At 43.4% G+C, this 22,959-nt stretch overlaps 1 protein-coding gene across 1 annotated transcript; it reads left to right on the top strand.

Moving 5' to 3' along the window:
* The first annotated feature begins 12,320 nt into the window (after positions 1 to 12,320).
* On the top strand, positions 12,321 to 21,076 carry shha (sonic hedgehog signaling molecule a). The gene is made up of 3 exons (XM_031849988.1): positions 12,321 to 12,920; positions 16,747 to 17,008; positions 19,038 to 21,076. Exons 1-3 carry the CDS (start codon positions 12,621 to 12,623, stop codon positions 19,715 to 19,717), a joined length of 1,242 nt encoding a protein of 413 aa, XP_031705848.1. The 5' UTR covers positions 12,321 to 12,620; the 3' UTR covers positions 19,718 to 21,076.
* The last annotated feature ends 1,883 nt before the right edge of the window (positions 21,077 to 22,959 follow it).

Raw genomic sequence — 22,959 nt, 5'->3', positions numbered from 1 at the left:
TGTGTGTGTGTGTGTGTGTGTGTGTGTGTGTGGGTGCATGAGTAGAACAAGAATAAACATGTGTGCAAATAATCTATACATGCACACACACACACGTGCACACACCAAAAAGACCTCCCTTTGCACTATTACTGTTTGCAGTAATCCACTCAGATCATACAGTACAGGAAGCTGGGTGCATGACCAGCCATCACAACAGGGCCTGTGTGCCTCCAGTTATACAGGTATTTGAGTTTGCAGCCTGTGAAGGTATTCAGGCTTCCATGTGGCATAGTGGTATTTGCACCTTTGCTGTTTCAGTGTGTCATTGTTGAGCGCTACACAGTCCTATGGATCAGTGCCTCTGTATGGCTCCCCTGGAGCAGCCTCTTGTTCCTTTAACATTCCAGGTACATCCACGCCAGCTCCTTCCTGTCGCTCTCCTTGTGTGGCGCTGATTGACAAGCGTCCGCTTCTCTCAGGCGCGTAATCAATCTGCTAATTGGTGTCGGAGGGTCGGTTGCTGTTGAAGCGTCCCCCTCTCTTTCTTTGGCTAATTTATCTTTGTCACCGCCAGATTCACAAGGTACATTAGTTGGGAAAGTTCAGTCTCTGCAGAGCCTTGTCTCCATCTCTCTCTCTCACACACACACACACACACACACACACACACACACACACACACACACACACAGTATGCTACTGTGCTTTGTTCATCTTTTTTTCTTACTGCAATACATCACACAAAGGAGTGAGGGTAAATGTTAGCCTTGCACTGTTTCCATTGGTAACCACAGCCCATGAGGTGGAGAAGAAGAGCAGGTCAGTCTCTCTGTGCACGATAATTGGTGACAACAACGTGCTTTATAATAATTCAGTACAGCTAATACACCACAGCAGGAGAGTAGGGTTATAATTAGTGGGAAGGCTTCCTTAAAGTGGTTGAATACAGTCTGATAATGAGCAGCTTTTCTTTCAAAAAATGTTTCAAAAACTGCATATATAGTGTATATATGCAGACAGATGAACAGTATTGAATGCATGTGATTCCTGGGGGCAAAACAACAGCATCTATATTTACAGAGAGCTGACTGAAACCCTTGAAACAGCACTTCACATCTGACTGATTTACAGGCCGTTTCTACCCAGGGTGCCAATCAAGCCCTGATTAGACATCACTGACTCGCTGATGAAGGTTCAGACGGCAGCAGCCGTGTCCGCGGTCGCTCAGTGCGCGGAAGATTGATTGCACGAGGCCGCCTTGCCCCAGATTAATGTCAGCAAATGACACGAGAGTTGTGAAGTTTTCATCTTTCTCGGGTTTAAGTAGAGTAGGTTCGGTTTAATATTGGGGAATTCAAAAGGAAAGGCATGTGTGTGGTGCTGCTTGATCTACTGCTTGCTCCCAAACTTGTGGATTAGGCCCCCAGTGCCCCCTATTGGCCCCCAAACCATCTTTTGATCCTCTCACACACGCTGATCCTCCACATTCATGAGGAAATAACAAGACTTCACTCTGAGAAAATACAATGCTTTCATGTATTCTCATTGTCCTCCCCCCCCCTTATTTCCACCTACATCTTCTCTTTTTAATGTCTTTTCTGCTTGCTTCCACTTCCACTCAGGTGCAGTGATATGGAGGTGCAGAAGTGAGGTAAGGTGCTCTTATGGCAGGAAATTATGGCAAGCAGCAGGGGAAGTCTATATATTCTAGCCCTGCCAGACTCTCGCTCGCTATAAAAAGCGGCTGCACACCGATCATACCCTCATTAAAGTTGTTCACTTTCTCCTTTTTCACTCCTATTTTTTTTTCTTTGATGCACTCGCTGCTCTTTAAGTGCTCTTTAAGCACTGCGGCAGTCGCCTCACTTAAAGGTCTGTCTCTAAGCTGTTAACAACCACCTTTTCAATAATGACAGGACAATCAGAAGACGATTTTATGCAAACTTCTTCTGGAGATCGATCCACCTCCATTACCTCCACCTTTATTCACTTGCTACTTTTATATTAGAGCCTTGAATGTATTTTCAATGCAAAATAAGGCTCTTAACATAGCTCAGGGATCAGAACAGCACTGGACTTCCCATTATTATTATTCACTGCTACGTATGAAAGCCGTACAACGTTGACTTTCATTACTTTAAGGACCCTGTGGACTTTTCACCTTAAAAAAAAAGAATTTAGATAAAGATAAATGTCAATCCTTCAGACACAAATTCATTTAAGATTATTTTCATCAGATGTAATGCCGTCGCTGTAAATTCTATCTGCAAAGCATGTCCATTTGTCGTGTGACTGATTATTCCTGTTAAATTATTGACATACAAAATAATCTGATGCAAGACGATGACATTTTTGTTTTATGGTATTTTAAGCCGAAGCCTAAGGTACAAAGTGCAGTCAGATAAGACTGAAAATAGCCGTGTCGATAAGAATTTGCCATCTGAAAACATTCAACATGTTATTCTAATGAAATCAGATTCCAGGAGGATGTCTATGGTGCTTCTTGAGCCACATCAAAGGACTTAAACTAGCAGACCTCCAACAGGTCATGACCAATGCTATGAGACCAGAATCTGATCAGCCTACCTGCAGTGTTGCTTCCGATATCGGCCTGCCGTGCGCCACACTGCACGTTGTTTCAACCCTGACCCAGACATCCACCCAGACAAACACACTGACAGGGACAAGACCAGCGTACAAGCTGAATGCAAATCAGTTTTTCCTCATTTTATCCCCGTCTTGTAATTGTTCTCATGATTTCTGGATATTCTTTGCCTCCTGCAGATTTACAGAAACTAGATTATTACCCCACTGAGCTAATTTAAACCTGATAAAAGAACTCCCTTAGGTCTAATTCCTATTGCCTTATTTGGACAATAACCCTTCTCTCTGTGTCTCTGACTTCCTGTATTTGAAGAAAAAGAATTCAGGGCAGCAAATTCAACACATTTTTGAGCGCCAAGCTCCAGTCTTTTCGGCAGTTTACTCGACAATGTAGCGGGTGGGTGAGTTTTTACACACTGCCCTGTCAGTTTTCAGGGAGCTACGCAAGCAGAGGATGTGGCGAAGTCTCACACCGGCCCCAACCTTTCCAAAAACTCTGCGGTGGAAGCCGGCCTCTGATAGTTTGGTGAGATTATAGAGGAACAGAAGAGCTTCTAAACTGAACAAAAAACACTTGATATGAGGCAAAAACAGCAACGAATCGACGTAGCTACTGGAAAATATTCTATAATATGACCATAATGTAGAATTTTCTTATGAGAAATGATGTGAGGTGAGGTGAGGTGAGAGAAAACAGAAGAGGATCTAAGGTGGGAAAACACCTTTTCTGCAAGAACAAAGCATAAACGTCAATTTGAGCAGCACTAAACAATAATCAATCTATGCTACTATTAAATAATAAGAGCCTTGAGCGAGATAATCTCTGTGAGATTGGCTTTAATGCAAGGTGTAACCACCATCCCCACTCTTTCCTGTGCGTTTGATCTGCAGATAGGCACACGTCTTCACAAAGCTGAAAGATAATGTACGATATGATATTATGTTCATATGTACACGGTACTAAAACAGCCTTCGGTTCACTCCTCAAACACCTGCACAGTCTCCTCTGTGATCCCCTCACCTGTGATCTAAGCCTTGTATAAACCTCTCCACCCTGCAGTAGCACAGTCGAAAAATTTCCAACCCGTAAGCTCCTCCCCTCTGCTCCTGACAGGGCAGCCGTTCTCTGAGGCAGTAAAGATAAAGGATGAGGAGTTTCCCACCTGAAGACAGGAAGTGGGGAGAAGTTCACCTACTATCGAGGCTGCCAGACACAGGCTTGATTGTACTTTCACCTCTTAGACCTTATCCTAATTTAGAATGCAAACCAACATCCAAGACAACTGTTGGGCGAACCAAGTCTGACCTTCTCTGATAACCCAAAGTAGTATGGTGTTTGGACTTGTTCTGACATGCCCACGCAGCCCCTTCTTCTCCATAGATCCCACCGAAAGCAATGTTCCACTTTCTTGTTTGTAGTGTTGTAATGTACTTAGTTCTTGGGGTTTTATTTGCAGTGGCAGGACGGGATTATTCCCCCGGCTTACCGAGCTGAACACAGACACGTCGAGAAAGAGAAGCAGTCGGCTCCTTGGACTGTGTGAACCCTGGTGGAACGTGAAAGAATGTAACCGGATTCAACTTGAACACACAAAGGGACAAATAGGGAGAAAGATGACAAAAAAGCTGCACTAATCAATATTTGTTGTTTTATGTTAACAATGGATCACATGATTACATGTGAGGCGAAAGGGATCGCTGGTATTGACAAACAAAGAGTTATCATCCGACTCTGTGGTTTCTCTCAGCTATTTGGAGCTTTTTAAACATCTTTCAGCTTCTTGTTTTGGTTTTATGTCCTGCAAATGTGCTATTTTGGTCACCGACAAATGATGTCCTCCTGCTGATAGGGGGCATCTGATCAGAAGACTCATTTATGTGTTGTCCTAGAGTGTGTTCTAGAGTCAGTGGCAGTATGAAACAGGTAATAGAAGGTATTTTGGGAAAATGCAAGTCACAGCAACCACAAGAGGTCCTTGAGCATGCTGCCATAACTGGGCACCCTAAAATGTACTGCTGTTTGCTGCAGCAGAATGCAAGGTGTTGAGGTCAGTAAGGGACGCACATATACGACCGAACACATAACCTCTCATGAGTCTTTCGCCTGGCTGAGAAAACAATTCTATTGTTCGGTGTGGTATTACTCAAGATCTCCTGGCGTCTCCCAGGTTTTTCATATCAATGGCTGAATACCCATCCTTCTATATGTAACGTCAGCGCTGACCCTCCACCATCAACAGAAGTATTAAAACATTATATTGGCATAGTGCCCAACCTAAGGATAGACAGATTTTCCCTTTTATGAGGTTATTATAAGCCGTGTGGTAAGAGGTGTGAGTCTGCGAATAGACACACCCAGGAGTGATGCCACAAGTCTGTTATGATGTCTGCATCCATCTGTCTGTCCGTCTATCTATCTATCTATCTGTAGCTGTCTATCTATCCTCGTTTTATTGTCCGTCTGTCAGTTTAATCTGTTCCTGATGAGACATCAAAGGTTTTAATGCAGGTCAATACCCCACAAACACACAAAACAGAAGCATCTGCCACGTAAGACAAGTAACCCACACAATCACGCTGGCTAAACAAATCGTAAAAATAGGTACGAGAGTCCAGCGGCTGATTGTTTGGCAGCCTTTTATGAAGCTGCCATAAAGGGGTTTGAAGTATTTGAAGTTTCTCAGGGAGTTTCTGCTTGTTAAAAAAAAAAATGAATGAAGATGTCTCGAGGTGGATTTTGTTATTCAGGGTGTCAGTGAGAGGAGGGGGGTCATCGCCAAGGTGCAAGCGAGAGGAGCAGTGCAGTCTGGGTGCTAATCAGACTCGTCCTCCGAAGCAGCGTTTGACATTTCCCATCAACACCGGCTCCTGGCTCTCTCTCTCTCCTCACCTGGGCTCTCTGAGACGCTTAGCCCCCAACCAGACTGTCTTCCATACTCTGTTGACACAGGCAGGCTGCTCCGTCAGTCACTCGCCTCATTAACTCCTGTTGGGTTATTCCACTGCTATAGTCGTACATGCACGTGCCCTCTCAAACGCACACTCGCATACATCCACTGAGTCAAAGTTTCCCAGTCGGAGGCAGTCGAGTGTTTGTCAGTTTGCACATTTTGACATGTTTTGACGTTTTTGCTGCTTACGTGAATTACTACAGCTGCCGGATTCACTTTCTGTCAGTTAGCCTCTGATCAGATGAATTGATTTTGGAGTGTGCTGACAGGATAAGTGTTTTCTATTTTTCTTGTCTGTTTGTATTAAAGCTCAGTAGATACATCACTTGCACAATAGATAAATAGCAGTACCCATATTTTTTAGCGGGGAGGGCAGTTCAGAAAAGGGGGAATAGTTAAATATTTGTAGTTTTTGGGGGATGGTCATCTCTATATTTTGGAAGTGAGGGGGGCTTTACTGATTGAACTTCAATCTCTCCAGACAGCAATCATTTGTTCTACTGCAGCTCCCAAATTCACTTTATTCTGCATCTTAACAGAAAACAATACAATACAATACATACAACTAACTGAACCAAGGGAGGTATTTCCTTCAGACTAAGTTGTTTCTGTACTTGATATTAATCAGCCAAACACGGCGCATTTACAGTAAACCATTTGATTTTAGTAGCTGGATCTGAATAATCCACACATTTCAATAAATCAACAGATACAATATGTATGCCTCCTCGCATCTCTGTGATTTATTACCGACAAAAGCATTGATCATCATTACGCAGACCATGATAGCCGACACAACTTACTGATTCACTTTGATACCCCATCAAATATCCAGCTGACAAAGATCTGTGTCCATCCGAAGCCACAACTCATAAATGGATATGGGACAGTGGCACTTTCTTTTTGGCTTCCTAGTTCCTTCCAGGCAATAACTTTGATCAGTGGCAGCAATTTCCTGGATTTATAAAGTTTGAATGAATATCTATCAATTTGATTTAACACAAACTGTGACATCACGGAGCGTGCCAGCACTTCCTCTTTTTTTTTAAATACGTAAATGGTGATATCTTGCAACAAATCAACTTGAAATTGGTTTGAATCACAGGGGACGATGTAACGCCAGAGCTCAGTAAACGGTGTTTAGTGATGCAAAACAGAGCTATGCTTTCTGGGGGGAAATGTGAAATATACAAGTAATCTGTATTTAACAAGCCAACCCAACAAATAAACAACTGTGTCAGATTGATGACAGACACAGTGTTTTGAAGATCTCATGAAGGCAGATGAGAAAGAGCTGATTGAGAAGAGCAATGCCTGAGCAGCATGTTAGCGTATCATAATTGACTGTCAGGTGGTTGGTGTGGTTTGCAGGGGTAGTGTGGTAGCCTGCAAACGGGGTGTGATTAAGCTTTCCTGCTGTTTGTTGTGTTCCTACACCTCCTACACCATTTTAGTCTGAAGGGAATTATAACCTCCATTTTCGTAGCTGGGGGTGAAATGGCACAAACTCAAAGCACTCAGTGCCCATTAGAGAGATACAATCGGTGTCCTTACTTTAATGAAAGCAAATGCTGAACGGATCGTGTTGAAGCAGATTGCTCGTCAATAAGGAGTATATTTGTGTAGCTGCTACTGATAAAGTTGGTACATCAGTCCCTTGTAAGACTGTTTCACAACTTTACGTCTTTGAGTCACTGGCGGTATCATGATCGAAACTGTTTCCTGTAACCTTGCTGATCAACACATTCTTCCAATAGGCACTTTAATTCTGCTACTGGGGTGAGATAATTTAGTTCCTGTCACAGATTTTCTAAAAATGGGGAGCAACTTCTCGAACCAATACGATGTGAGGAATGTAGTGCCAATAAATGAAACAAAATAATGAAATGGCACTTTTTTTTAAAGGGGCACTTGACCGATTTATCATATGAAGTTCAGTTTGGGCGTCATGCGGAATAGAACTCAACCTGTGAAAACAATAATGCTTTCTGTGGCTCTAAAGGAAGCTTTCTAAAGTCTGAGAAAATAACCCTGGTGATGTCATCAACCATTGGTACAAACTTAGAGCTTGAAGATCGAAAGAAGTGAGCATTTACAACACTAGGAGGTAACGGAAGACGCTATAGAGATGCAATATGGGAAGTGTAGGATCCAGTGCTATTGGAGCATGACATGGTAAGGACTAAAAGTTGGGATATCTCGTCCTTTGCTGCATCAATTTTGACCGTTCTTTCTATCATCGGTCTCTTACGAGTCTTTCAACTTAATATCCCTTCAAGAAAATAACATTTTAGGGCTCAAAAAAGTGACAAATCAGCTTGCTAAGAGTCTATCATTCTAATATTTCTCATCAGACACTGGCAGAACCTCAATGAATAAAAGCAAAATCAACCACACAAAGTGTCAAAATTTAACTAATAAGAAACAGAAGAAACCTTCTCCAGCAGAAAGACTGGAAACAGGGGGAAACTGCTAGCCTGGCACTGTTTAACGTTAACAAAATCCGGCACCTCTTAAAATCACTTTTTTTGACACTTGATATCTTATTTGTCTAATCCACATCCTGGTGTCTTAGTTGCCACTTTAGACATAGCCAGACTAGCTGTTTCACCCAATTTCCAGACTTTATGCTAAGCTAAGCTAAGCTAACAACCTTTAGGCTGTAAATGTAAATTAAAGAATTATCTGGTACTCAATAACAAAATAAGTTGTTTACAGTGTATCCTAAGAAAATTTCAGGACAGTTATGTCTGAAAGTAAACAGCCACATGGACACGTCAATGAGCCTCAGCCCTTCCCTTCTTGTTCACCGTTGCCTAAGAATGCAATGGTGGCCGGCACTGACTCACCTGGTGGAGTATCGCGCGCACACACCAGCCCCCCGCTCTCCACTCACTCACCTCCTTCCCCTCCCACTGAGTTCACCCTGCACTGCAGTTCAAAGTGGTTTTGCCTGTCTAGCCTTGGCGTTTAATGTTTAAGTATTGGGAGCGGCTGGAGAGTGCAAATAAAATGCCTTTACAGACTCCGGGGCACGCTGAGGGCTGTGATTCCAGATACTGTATTGTGAAATTCCCATTGTGCTTGACGGAGTATAGCCTCAGGGTACCTGAATCTGTTCAGCTGAATTTGGCCTCTTTACTTCTTCATAATACTTGAGGCGTGCGGCTTAGATAAACCATTTAGAGGGAAGATTATTGAAACTTCATTATGCAGACAAAAGAGGACACATGTTCAAGGGATAAAAGGCAACGTGTCCGTGCTATAAACTGTTTGTCAAAAGTTCAAAACAGGATAAAAGGTTTGAATGCGAACCCCACCTCTAAGAGAAAACCACAATGAGTTGTGGTATGGCCGGCTTTCTGTTGGGCTGGAAGGAAGGAAACCCTGCTTGCAGCAAAGGAAAACAACACAGAGAGCCTGACACTACTTATATGTTTGTGCGTGATTATTCTGTAGTTCTAATCCGTCTAACAATGTTACAAAACATTCAGACAGGAGGAGGCTTTAAAGCAGTAATTGGGGGGGACTTACACGGGTAAAACGCAGCTCAACCACTTCTAGTTGCATCTCGCTCGTGCTTGATCGAGACTGTGGCACAAGAAATCAAACATGGGTGTGGATTTAGTCTGATTCGAAGCATATCTCTTAATTCCCTTGAATGTCAGGCTTTTTAGAGAACGAGTGTAACAGAGCAGATGTAGGTGTCTCAGACCGGATAGAGGACTGTGTCAGGGGACGTGAGGTCTGTGTGTTTTTGGGGTGGGGGCACAGGTTCTGATGTGACACAGAAGGAGCCTGAAAACTGATGACTCACTGGCCGCTTTCACGCCTCACGCTGGATTAGCCATCACATGCAATAGGCTGCTTAATATGAATTGTGTAATGCCCTCAATCCCTGCAGAATTATTTCATAAAATCAGCCTCTGTTTTGCTGCGTCACCTTCACATGCAAAAACCAAGGTAAATGTAAATAAAAGAGTAACAGAATGTTGTATAACAGCACTCATATGGTATTTTGAAAGCTGTTAATGCATTGCATTTGTGCAAGTTTCCAAAAAACTGCTTATGTTGTCAGGTGAACAATTTTCAGTTTGCTTGTTCTAACTCTAATTTGCAGGATTACGTACTCCTTTGTGGTTTAGCTGCTGGGCTTTTAAAATCCTTTCAAACCCTATTTGGCAAATGTCTATTTTGAGGTTGAAATGCAAACTCTAAATTGTCCATAAGTGTGTAGATATATTATTCTTGCTTGTGTGTTAACCCTTTGCTAGTCTCCTGGCCTGTCCAGGGTGTTTACATCCCAGCATGCATTCACCCTGAACAGGAGTGACCCAGTTTCAGTCCAGAACAGAAATAAGCAGGTATTGCAAGTATGTTTAGTGTTTGTTTTAGGATGTTTGAGACCGTTTCAAGATAAGTTCTCAATCAGAACTTCATATACTAAATTGGCCTTAGATATTTTTGATTAATTGTCTAAACTGTCTGCCATGATTTCTACTGCCTTTAGTTGCAAACTCCACCCATCTGGCACTGGAGGAGGCCAAAACCAAACAATGAAGTGTAATGTTTGCAAATACTATTTGCCCCGGGTCGGGCAGATAGATGGTTGGTTTCCTCTGTGGGAGAAACTCAAGTTCAAATGCAGTCTGTCACATCAGCACACCTTGCTCTTTAGGCTGCATTATTCATCGCAATCTCTGCATTATTCATTTCACTTAGCATCACATTTTGTCACTTGGTTCATTTACAAAGAAACCCTTAAAGTCTCTACAATCATAACAATAATAATTACGATCATATCATGCTTTATTGCATGCGAGGACTGAGGCCTCTATGGACCCTCGCTGCCTCACCCCCCTCCCGTCTGTGGTTTTGAGGTGTTTGTGTGGCATGCCAGGTTTTTATCTCAGAGCTGTGACACCTGAACCAAGACTCTGACCTGGGGCCAAACAGAGCCTCCGGTGTCCCTCAGGGCACCACAACTGCTGTCAGCTCTGTGTTTGAACAGTACCTCTGCAAAAAAAACTGCTGAAATATGTCTAGAAAAGACATCTACATGTCAATTCAGCGACGTGTGCACTGGAAGCCATCACTGGTAGTGGTGCAGTATCTTGGTTGGGGGTTACACGGCAGTGGGCCAAGTGCACAAGCCGTCTTTTGGCCAAGATTTGATGTTCATGATCTCAGTCAGCGGCAGGCAGTCTCACCTGCCATGGTGCTGCGGTGCTGCGAGCCTGGCACAGACTGAACACCACCAGACTGGAGGTCAGCCAGAGTGAGGTTTAATGAGACTGAAGCCACACCAAAGGCTGGCATATCTGTCCTCACTTCAGAGCACCTGTGCCACACTGTCAGCGTGATGAGAGCTAAAGTTGCCCCCAAAACAGCCTCTCTTCCTGTAATTACTCTAACAGTTGGTTTGTTATCACACACATAATTTGCCTTCCTGAAACATTTGAAATATCTGCTTTCGTCTGAACCGATATGCCTTGAATGTGGGATACAGTGGTGTTGTATGTGTGATGGTACCATGCTGCATTTAATCAACAACACTAAACTATTTCCCAACTGGCTATAATCACAGGAATATAACTATATGTGTGTTTTGGGGTTAAAAACAACTCGGGAAGGTTGGTGATTGAAATCCAATCTAATAGGGGTGGAGAATTAATTACAGAAGTGCTGGGTGTTACTGCTTATGAGTGCGAGAAGCCCCCTCTCCTCCCCTTCTCCTTTAAAGGAGTAAAGAGGAAGTTACAGTTGGGTGCAAACATAAATGTCTGCCACAACTATGGAATACAATGGGGTACCAATGCTTAATCTGTCAATGAAGTGGACTTTGGAAGGAAGAGATTGTGTAGGATAACCTATGGAGTGATCTTTGCGGAACATTTTAGGCCTAAATAGATTGGTTCCAATGAGAATTGGCCATAGATGAGTCGGACAGCCTGGAATGCGTTCTCTAAAGCCTCATCCATAGAAGCCTGTAAGTCTGTCCCGTTCCTCATTCTTACGGAGTCTACTTTATGTTGTGAGTCAGAGAAGTGTGAATATGCACTGTCATTATATCAATATAGGTCTAGAGGAAATAAAAACGAATCGGAGGAAATATTAATTTAAAGAATAAAATGCTTTGACGAGTACGGGGGCGCAACAAGGACGCACAGTGCACGAGCTGCGCAGGAATTAGTGCAGGTCTATTTTCAAGTTTTACTGAAATTTCAAAGAATTGAGAAGTGTCAAATCAGATTTCTTTAGACTTCGATTAACCTAAATGTTATGAAACGTCTCTAAAGCCATGTCCGTGCGTTCATGTTGTTTTAAAGAGGAAACTGTTCCACCAATCTCATTATTTGTACAGTAAGTACACTCTTCATTGTGTTTTTCATATATTTGGAGGATACGAGGTCACAGCCAAATCATCCAGCGCAGTCGCGGGCCATGCGCGCGTCCAAGAGCAGTTTTATTCTCCTGGGAAATGCATTCTGCGCGGAAAGTTATCCCAGACGCAGTTCAATTACTGCACACGTACTGAAATCACTTCACCTAACTACACTGCTTCAGATTTGAGCCCAGCACTGAGCAAGTGCTCCTGTCTGTCCTTTCCTGTGAAATCTGAAAAAATGGAAGGGTGAAAAAAGACGGTTTATAATTGATGTTTTCCCATGGAACAGCCCCTCCTCCCCGCAACACAGGCTAACCCTCAGGTGGAAGAAATCTTTTTTTGTGGGATAACATCAGGAGGGTTTGTCTAGGCGAGCCAATCAAATCCCTCCTCTGCAATAGATCGGTGCTATAATACAAAGCAGTAAAAGCGGTCGCCTCACACAAGCGGCTGCAGCTCGACTAGAGATCCCGTGGCTTTTAATTCCTTCACTACTTTTTTTTTTTTAAACCCTCCTTCGATGTGCCCCGTTATTACCATTTGTCTGAGGCGTTCATTTCCGCACCTGCCACAGTAGAGACCAGGCGAAGGCGAAGTAGAGGAGGAGACAAGGGCATTGCGAGAGCCGGGAGAGGCAGACGGTATAGAGATAGCAGCGGCGACTCGTTTGAGATCTTATAAAGGACAAAAAGAAAATGCTGCTCTGGACCAGAATCGTATTGGTCGGTCTCATCTGCTTGTCCTTGGTGTCCTCTGGGATGGGATGCGGACCGGGCAGGGGCTACGGCAGGAGAAGACACCCGAAGAAGCTGACACCTCTTGCGTACAAGCAGTTCATCCCCAACGTGGCGGAGAAGACCCTCGGGGCAAGCGGTAGATACGAAGGCAAGATCACAAGAAACTCCGAGCGATTTAAAGAGCTGACTCCCAATTATAACACAGACATCATATTCAAGGATGAGGAGAACACCGGTGCCGACAGGCTAATGACTCAGGTAAGGAGACAGAACCTTTTTTTTTCTACCCTTACTGCCCGTCTCCTAACGCACCATCACTGCGCACTGCAACAACCTCCTTGTCAGACTGATTGCGCACCTTAAGGGAAGTCTGTTTTACCCGCTGCTGAACTCTTCACACTGAGCCCTTTTTTTAACTTCCCTGTAAAAGCAGATGCGCTTTATGCACCAGGCACGGGAGTTTTCAAAGGCTGCAGGCTCTGAAAGCGAATGCAGAAATCCAGCTGGAGAAGTGATGTGCAGGCGGACAGTCAGGACACTCGGCCTTCATGATTGTGACAGTGTATTTAAAATATTAATGTGCCCCTCTCCTCATATCTATATTTGTATCTTTTGTGAGGCTCTATTTGTTGTCTTGCGGACGCACGTTCACGTTACATTACATGTCGGGAGGACATTCAGCATGTTTTTGCCTAATTAAGCTTTACATTGCGGCTCGTTTTAAGCGCGTTTGTCTTTATTCCAGCCCTGAACACACAGAGCTGGGGATGCGCACCGCTTCAAACAGCCGGGTTTATTCAGGCATGGCGTGGCTCATTCAGACATTTTCTCGCACAGGCTGCTGTAATTCAGCCTTTTCGCATGATGTGCACCAGCGCATGAAAACAGTGACATGTTTTTGAGAGTGTTCTGAACACTATCAGGACTTCATACACGGGTGGGACTCGGTCAATTATAGGAGCACAGCGCGCATGGATGATGACATCTTTTTTTAATACTCCATCCTAATGTAGGCAGTTAGTTATCAAAGCTCACAGCTCGTGCTGTACAGATAAGACGAGGCTCACAACACGTCGGGGAGAATTATATCGTGGTTGCAGGATGCCGCGTCTCTTCAGCATGACTTTTAGCACTCAGATGCTGGTGAATTATTAAAAGCGCTTGGGTGATATTGGCTCAGCAATAATAAAATGCCGCTGGTGATGGTGATGGTGGTGCTGGTGGTGATGAAGCCAGGCGCGCGCCGGAGTCCCTGAACCCGTGCCTCGCACCATGCATGAGCACGAGCTCCGATGAAATATTCACTGTGCGTGCGGTCTCGGCGTCCCTCTCAGCCCTCCCCACATCTCCTCTGTGATACACCTATAGGTTCACATACACACAGAGATGATGAAATTACAGGCGCGTGGGGATGTGATTCCCAAACTGGGGTACTGGGGTACTGGGGTTCAGGGGACCCCCCCCCCCCCCCCCTCGGATCCTCGTTGAGGTTCCACGGGCTCCAGAAAAAAAAGGTGGATAATTTGATTTCACTGTTATTTCATTCATCTATGAGAATATTGAGTAACATGGATCTGCAAAGCTGTCATCTTAGTAAAACACCCCACCTGCTGTATACACAGCTGTGTTTACAGGTCTGTATAAAACTATAAGGAGGAGGGAGTCCCTCAGATAAGATTTGATTATATGACTGACGTTTGTCTATTGGGGGGCCTCAAAATCGCATGTTTGGGAGCTGCTGTTTTACAGATTCTTTTTTTTTTTTTTTTTTAAAGGTCAGTTGTTGCATCAGGTTTATCGTCAGCTTTCCACTCAGCATTCGAGGGTTTACAGAAAAGACAACAACATGCTCGAAGTGTGACATGCTTTTTAGGCACCCCTCACTGGGCCTTAAAACGCAGTTTGAACTTATGACCTTTGGTCAGCAGGAGGCCATAGTAAGCTAAAACAGGTGAAATTGTTCTTATCGTACACGACATAAGGTCATCAAATTGGGGGATGCACAAGAAGAGAGGAGCTGAGCTGTTGTAAAGGCTACTCTGGCGCGGGTTAAGCATTATATCACAATTTACGCTGTGCCAACGGTCTTTGCGCTGTTCCACGGCTTTACGCATGAACCTAGTGGGCTCTTACGCACGAGTTTTACGCATGGATATAGTGGACTTTCCTTGTTTTCTTGCGTTTTAGAGAATAACTGTACTCGTACATGGAACAAGGCATGTGCGTGCAGTGGCTGCCTTAGGTGTGTGCAATAAATCAATTAATCAATCCATTCACTTGACTATAATATGTACTTGAAAAAGCGCTTCAACAAGCATACTCCTAGAAAAGTAGAGACAATGTCTCTTTGAGTGACGGGGCCCGAGATCAACAGCAGCGTGACTCCCATCATCTAATCCACAAATTATAGCTTCATATTCAGTCGTGCAATAGTATGGTCCCAAAATAAGTGTATATTTTCTCTTGTGGAGAGGGGAGATGGCTCAGTGTCTTTCCTGTGTACTTTCGTTTGTTTCATCATGTCAGAGACAACATTTAAAGCTGAATAAGGATATCCACAATCAAAGAAAATACTTGATTTGCCCTGTTTAATCGTGTCATCCACACCGTTACATGTTACTTTCCACGCGGAATAAAATCTCCACTGTTAGATCTGTTAGCAGTGGAGCGCTGTTAAAGGACTCATGCAGTCTCATACCCTCAGTGCAAACGGGTGGGAAAAGAGACGAGCTGGCGGCTTGTTTGCACTGACAGGTAGCTGATAAGTGTTTCCTCTAACCAAATCATTTGTGAAAAGATTAAGAGGGAGGCTGTTGAACAACTTTACCCCGAGCACAAAGCGCCGGTCTAGGGCGCCCTGCTGGGCTTCACGGTGGCTGAGCAGAATTTGACTTGATTTGCGGCACACGACCTAATGAATTAATAAATAGGTTAAGCTTTACGGCTCTTGACTCCGACAATCCCACTCAGAATGTGGGAGGTTTTTAGGGGGGTTGGGGAGGGGGGGCTTTTTATTATTTTTTTTTTTATTCATCACATTCTACAAGTGTGATATCCTCATACAACACCCACTGATATTATGCTTTTATTGTTTAGTTTTTTTGTTATATGAGTTTCTGGGTCTGTGTGAACCGTCTCGCTTTAGGACACGCAGGCTGTCCATGAAGACGAGAGGGACAGTGGCTCACACACATAGACGCTTCTCTGTGCGCCCATATACCATCCCTGGATATCTCACAAGTCTGTCAGTCAGCAGCCCAAACACCCCGACTTAAGGAGGCATGTCACGTTTCTCAGACTTTGCAAGAGAGGGATAATGAAAGTTTCCCTCCGCGGTTGGGCTGAAAAGACTCTTTGTGATGTTTTATTTGACATATTGGTCGAGCGTCGAGAATAGTTGTCTTGGAGAAGGCCAAGCATCTTCATTGAGAGCGCGGAGAGGTTGGGGTGCGACGATTTATTTATAAGTCAAACTCCAGATATTTTAAGGCAGCCAGCTGCTCCTGAAGATCACCTTCGTATCATCTGCATATCAATTATTGATTTAACGAAAACAGACAAGTTGCAACCAACAAAGGACTCGCTCATTGCACGGCCTAATACGAACTCATGAATTTGTAATGCCGCATGTTGTGTCCAACTCAACACTTTTGGAAAGAAAGGGATGCTGCTCGCACCTTTCCAAGACCAAAGACCCGTGTGTGATAGGCCAGTGAAGCGAACGCGTGCCTTATCAATATTTCATCAGCAGCTTTCTTATCCGAGATGTGCCCTCTGACGCTGCTGCTCACACTGACACATGTAAGCTCAAAGATGCAGTTCAGCGCCATGCGTTTCACCTCAGCTGGGAGGAATCAGGTGTGGGCGAGGCCTCGGTGACTTTGACTTTTAATCGTTATCGCTGTGATGGACAGCAGAGATAAAACAAACGGACCAGATGTGTATTGGGGTGCGCTATTTCTAATATTTTATTTCTCTGAGGAAAAGATGATGTGAGATGCTGTTCTAGATGGGGACTTCCTCACAGTGTGCAAAGCTTGGACACAACAGGTGACTAACCGGTCAAATTTTCTCCCTCTCGCAGAGATGTAAAGACAAGTTGAACTCTCTGGCCATCTCGGTGATGAATCAGTGGCCCGGGGTGAAGCTGCGGGTCACCGAGGGATGGGACGAAGACGGACACCACTTCGAGGAGTCGCTCCACTATGAGGGCAGGGCCGTGGACATCACCACCTCGGACAGAGACAAGAGCAAGTACGGCACTCTGTCCCGGCTGGCGGTGGAAGCCGGATTCGACTGGGTCTACTATGAATCCAAAGCCCACATCCACTGCTCCGTGAAAGCAGGTAAGGCTGCACAGATGAGAGGGGAAGCCTACTCGTTGTACCAAGAGAAAAATGCTGTCATGCGCACTGCGCTGCTGGCTGTAAGGAGAAAATAACCAGATGTATCACAGGGGCACGTTTCCCGTCAGGTGCGATTGTAATCTGAAAGAGCAGGTGCAGCTCTGGGAAGCTGCAGCCATGCCTTATCTTTTAGAAAACTCCCATGCTAGATCAGAGTCCCTTCAGCTGCTTGCGAAGGAAAAGCATATTAGACGTCATGAAGGTGTCAAAAAGGAAGTTGATGCTTTTCAAGTGTCCAAAAAAAACTGATTTCAGTGACCAATCGGCTGCAACATGTACAGGTTAAAAGAAACACCACGTGAGATCAGAAACACAACACCACGTTTTTTTTTATTGCAAAACTATACATTTTACGATCATCAACAAAAAAAAACAATTCTCATTCAGTTAATGAATAATCACAAGAACGTGCACTCAATATTTGTCTCATGAGGTAATTGGAGAGCAGAGTGTAACCATTCATTTTGACTATGAAACATGTTTCTATGAATGATGTATGGGGCGTTATGAGCATTTCCCATGCAGCTTATTTCTTGATCTTACACCGCCCCACTCTGTCTCCTGGTGGGAACCACGGCCATAACCTAACACGGTTCCTCGGTGTGACCTAGAAAAGCTAATCATTTTGTTGACTTTTTCTTTTTTAACAGTGGAAGCCAAATGAAAATACTGAAAGTTGTGATGTTTTTTAGGTTATAGTTAGAATTTGATCATCTAATGACAGAACGAAAATAATTTCTGGTTTGAGGTATTTTTTTTCCGGATTTTATTCGACTCAGCTTTGAGATCCAGTATTTAGTTTAAAGACAATCTTTGTTTTAGTTCCTTTTTGGGGGGCTAAAACAACCTTACAGGCCTTTACTAAGCTACAGGACACCTATGGCGCTTAGAAACTATTTGCTTGCACTGACTGATGAACCGTGGCACCTTTTTTTTTTTTTTTTTTTTTTTTTTAGCTCAGACTTTATTGATAAATCCCTTACTTATCATTCAACACACACGTTTTGAGATCACAGTATGGGCCGGGCCGACGTGTCATTAGGGGTCATGCGACTTTACCAAAAGGATTTGGCTGAACAATGTTGAATTGGTTGGGGTAAATCTGGTTTTCAGTTGTCACCTTATTTCATGCTCGGGAATCTTAAAAGAAGATTAAAAGCCCCAACTTCAGAGCAGGAAACCCCCTTTGCTGTGTGCAGGACAGTGTGGTCCCAAGAGACTGGTATGTGAAGAGCTCCACCAAGGCCAAAATTATTGTCATCAAGCCTGACAACAAAGCAGCGAGAGGTGGTAGAAAAGAGGGCGCATTGATGTTGCACAACAGAAAGCATTTAAGAGTCCGGGCCCTCATTTAAATTCAAATCTACGACTCGAGAGGCTTGGAAAAGTGGCTCCACTGGGTAAATAGTAGTTGTGAGTCGCCTATTTGTGTGAATTGTCACATAGAGGTTTCTGCACCTGAGTAAATATGGGGACGAGTAGCTGGGAAAGGCGTAAGTGTTCTTTACCAAGAGTAGCTTGATCCACAAGCTGATTTAGAATAACAATGGCTGCTCTTTATTGGGTTTTTTAATTAAGAATAGATGAGCCAAGGCTTTCAGTTTTCTCGTCTCAGACAACGTGGGCCAAGCCAATACGCATTTGGCACGGAGGAGCAGACAGGCATCATTATGCAAAATGCATATGGCCCACCATGATGTGTGTAGGCAGGAAAAATACAAATATGAGCGAAAAAAGGGAGGCTAGTGAATGGGCTTTTGAATGGGCTTTTGAATGGCTGAAAGGCACGTGTCATTTGTTATTTTTAAGTTTTAAAAGCTTAAAATATTGCTGCTTTGGAACATCTATTGTCTTTAAAGTATTTAAACAATATTTTTTCAGTTGGCCTACAATATACTTAATAAACATTTTCTGACAGTGTAAAAAGAAGTATATTGTGTTTCAACAACACACTCTTTTATTTGAACAGAAAACTCCGTGGCAGCAAAGTCAGGCGGCTGCTTCCCGGGCTCCTCCACGGTCACGCTTCAGGATGGCACCGAGAAGGCGGTCAAACACCTCCAAACCGGCGACCGGGTCCTAGCAGCAGACGACGACGGAAAACCGATTTACACAGACTTCATCATGTTCATCGACCAAGACTCAACGACTAGGAGGCTCTTCTACGTGATCGAGACCGTCTCGGGCCAGAAAATCACCCTCACGGCGGCGCACCTCCTCTTCGTCAGCCGCAACACCACGGAGGGGGAGCGGATGTCGGCGATCTTCGCCAGCCAAGTCCGATCCGGACAAAAGGTGTTCGTGTTTGATTCCGAGCGAAGTCGACTCGAGCCCGTGACCGTAAAACGGATTTACACGCAAGAGCACGAGGGCTCCTTTGCGCCGGTGACCGTGCAGGGGACCGTCGTGGTGGACCAGGTCCTTGCGTCCTGTTACGCAGTGATCGAAGACCACGACCTGGCGCACTGGGCCCTGGCACCCGTCAGGCTCGCCCACTGGGTGTCCTCGTTGCTTTTCAGTTCCCAGCCTCGAGTCAGCGCACAGAACGACGGAGTGCACTGGTACTCCAAGATCCTTTATCAATTAGGAACATGGCTCTTGGACAGCCACTCGATCCATCCACTTGGGATGTCAGTATTCTCAAGTTGAAACCTCTACTACGGGAGCAGAATGAGACTTACATGTAGGACACACGAACTATTCAGTAGATTAAATAAAATAAAATAATAATAATAATTAAAAAAAACGAACGAACAAACAAACAAGACAAAGGCCCCAGCGGAGTTGGGATATTTATTTCAGTGACTTTTCCATGTGTCCCCTTTCAAAGAATGAATGGAGCCTTAAAAAAGTTTCTCTTTGAATAATTTATTCTCATGTGAACTCGCTGCTGTCACACAAATGGATTCTGAAACGGTGTGCGCAGCAAATTGTGCATAATCTATTTTTGTATATCTGAAATGCAAAAAAAAAAAAAAAAAAAAAAAAAAAAAAAAAAAAAAAAAAAAAAAGACAGAAAAAATGGAAAAATAAAAAATATCGCCAAGAGGAAGAAGAAGATGTAGAAAGGAGCAAACGTTGACAGGTTGTAATGTTCATATGTGCATATGTGTGCAACTGACTGTTATATTTTGGGGAGAACAAACTTCGCGGGGTTCCATAAATTATATTTTTATACACAGAATTGTAAATTAGATTTTGACAGATCGCTACCGAATCACATTTCGTTATTTGAAATAGTGTAAGATATGAGAATATATTTTAATTTAAATACAGTAGTTGGGAAAGTATTGGAAAATCTTGTACTGCTTGGTTTATTAAGAATTTTATTATTTTGGAAACTGTTCGTTTAAGTTGTCGGAGAGGGACAGATATTCTGCCTCATGTCTGCATTCTCTGCTTTTTCTTTTTTTGTCTTCTTTCTATTTTTCTGTTTTCCTCTGAGAAAAATATTAAATGCAGATTCTGACAATTCAGTAACAGTTAAAGTAGTACTGAAACAGTTTCGTTAAATAAATTAATAAGTAACTCCTGTAAATGTACTAAAATGTATTTTTCTTTTCATATTTTGTAATAGGGAAATAGTTTTATAGAAATGACCTGCGGCAGATGCAAAGTTTGGATAGTCTATATAGCCAGACCATACCAGTTAACTTTCATAACAGGGCGATGCGTCAAAAATGTCTAGAGTTTATTATTTATATGTTTATTACAAAAATGAGATAAAGAAAATCTTCAAACTTGCAGTTGTTACATGTCTTTGTCTGAGTGAACTTCACAGTAAACACAAGAGGGGAACATTTGAACATTAGGAGGCATTTTCCGGCCAAATTAAGGTCGCAAATGAGTTGTTGGAGCAGCTCATCGATAATACAAATTGTATTGCGCTTCTCACTTTGATCCAACATGTGTTTTATAACAAGGCGTTCATTCTTTGGGCGGTTATAATTAACATATAATTGTTTAACATGGTAATTGAACGAGCTTTAGCGGGAGAGCCAACACACAATCCCACCCTGTTTGCTAGCCTTTTCTTTTCTTTCTTTTTTTACAAAATGGAGAAAATATGGCGCTTTGAACTACCTTTTGCATGCTTGCGAAATGTTGAGAGCCCATGTCAAATTTAACGAGGTTTGCCCTCCGCAAATAACTCCGAACTTGCAGACAAATTAAACAGAAGTGTGTTTGTTGGCCCTAAACGCGCTTCTCGGTGTCTGCAGGCTGAGGTCAGATTGCTCCATCAGTGACTGACGGAAGAAACGCAGGCATTGTCTCAATCACAGCTTAAGTAAAAACATTTGTCAGTCTTTAACAAATCGCCATAATCCTCCAGTGTTTTCACAGGGACTTATAACGTGCATGTAGGACTTAATAGTGAGGGTTTTTAAGTCATCATTTATGTCCTCTGTTGACGTGTTCTGTGGTATTAAAAAGGATCTTTCTAACGTCGATTACAGCATCGGTTTCTCCCACTCACCGCGTTATTAAGTTGAACAAGTGCGACGCCACGCGGTGAAACACCTGTACTGCTGGGAAGCTGCTTTTATATGAAAATTGAGTCAAATCACAGGAATAAAGGAGCTGGAACTGCTACTTACTAGTTAACTAATGAATAAATGCATTTGTGTGAAGTGGCTTTCAATGATTCAGGTTTAAGGAATGAATCTTAATGAATAAATGTGTACTAAAGTGCAAATTAATTCCCAAAATATATTAGAATACAAATAAATTCTTTGATTTTTCCTATGAAAATCACAAATCCCTTCCCACCCAGACTTATCAAAGGTTAAAAAAAAGGGCCATTGAGCCGCAGTTTCTGAACACTGTAGCAACATGAGCAGGAATTCCATTTCCTTCTCCCAGGTCGCCCACATTGTGTTTGGTTGTTGATACTGTGAGGTGGAAACTTTGAGGAGGGACAAAGCAGGCCCATCTCTGCCGGAGCGGTGACCTTGGGTCCCTGACAGATACAAAAGCGTCCGTGCAGGGCAGCATTCCTCAGAGCAGGTAAACAGAGCCTCCTCTAATCCCTCTGGGGGCCCTCAGTCTGCTCGGGCTCAACAACGGCTTTCACAAATGTTGACATTTGCAAACATGAACGGTCTGGCATTCTGGAAAACACAACTGGCCGTCTCTAAGAGAGAGAGTTCTGCAAATGGCAGCGCTGCGTTTTCTTTCCAGGCAACATTCACTCTCCTCTGCGGGAGCAACCAGCAACCAGCAACCAGCAGAGCGCTCAGGAGGAAGGTGGTAAGTTTTGATGGGAAAACACATTTTTACAAGGATCTGGTCCTAAACATGGCAACACACCTTTACTGTGGCCTCCTCCCTCACTGTCAATAAACTGAACTTTTCAAGACAGACTAACTAGGCTCAGCAAATGACAGATGGATGAACAAGCGGCTAGACTACAGTAGCTGGACACATGTTTTATTTGAATCAATTAGTATTATTTCAGAGTTCTCATGACCTTTCCTGTTGGTGCCATCTATTAAGACTTTTTGGGTGCTGCAGTTTTTTCACTTGCATTTAAACATCACAATCAAAACGTAACAAAGTAATAACAGTCAACATAAGAGGTCTAATCGCTCTTTGGCGAAGGATCTGCTTGCATTTAAAGGGATCACCGGCTTGAAGATAAAAATTGAGAACCACTGCTTCAGATGACACCCGGTCCAGTCTAGTCCAGTCCTCTGACTAAAGGACCGCGGTGGGTTTGATCTGAAAGTAGTTTTTTCAAACACTCACAATTCTCACAATAAAGACAAACTCAATGCCATTGCTGTGTTTATCAAAACATTTATTGTTCTTCAGTTTCTAGTATCAAATATAACACATTCCATCTCTTAAGGAATTATTCACTTTCTTTGAAAAAACATTCAACTTTTCTT

The sequence above is a fragment of the Anarrhichthys ocellatus genome, unplaced genomic scaffold, assembly GCF_004355925.1.
Source record: "Anarrhichthys ocellatus isolate YVR2014 unplaced genomic scaffold, GSC_Weel_1.0 scaffold10, whole genome shotgun sequence".
Lineage (NCBI taxonomy): Eukaryota > Metazoa > Chordata > Actinopteri > Perciformes > Anarhichadidae > Anarrhichthys > Anarrhichthys ocellatus.
This window is presented reverse-complemented; position numbering and strand designations above follow the sequence as displayed.

Excerpts from the sequence above, each read along its gene's own strand:
- shha (XM_031849988.1), top strand. The coding sequence starts at position 12,621 with ATGCTGCTCTGGACCAGAATCGTATTGGTCGGTCTCATCTGCTTGTCC. Across the intron at positions 12,921-16,746 it reads CCGACAGGCTAATGACTCAG|AGATGTAAAGACAAGTTGAA; the intron begins GTAAGGAGACAG and ends TCCCTCTCGCAG. Across the intron at positions 17,009-19,037 it reads CCACTGCTCCGTGAAAGCAG|AAAACTCCGTGGCAGCAAAG; the intron begins GTAAGGCTGCAC and ends TTATTTGAACAG.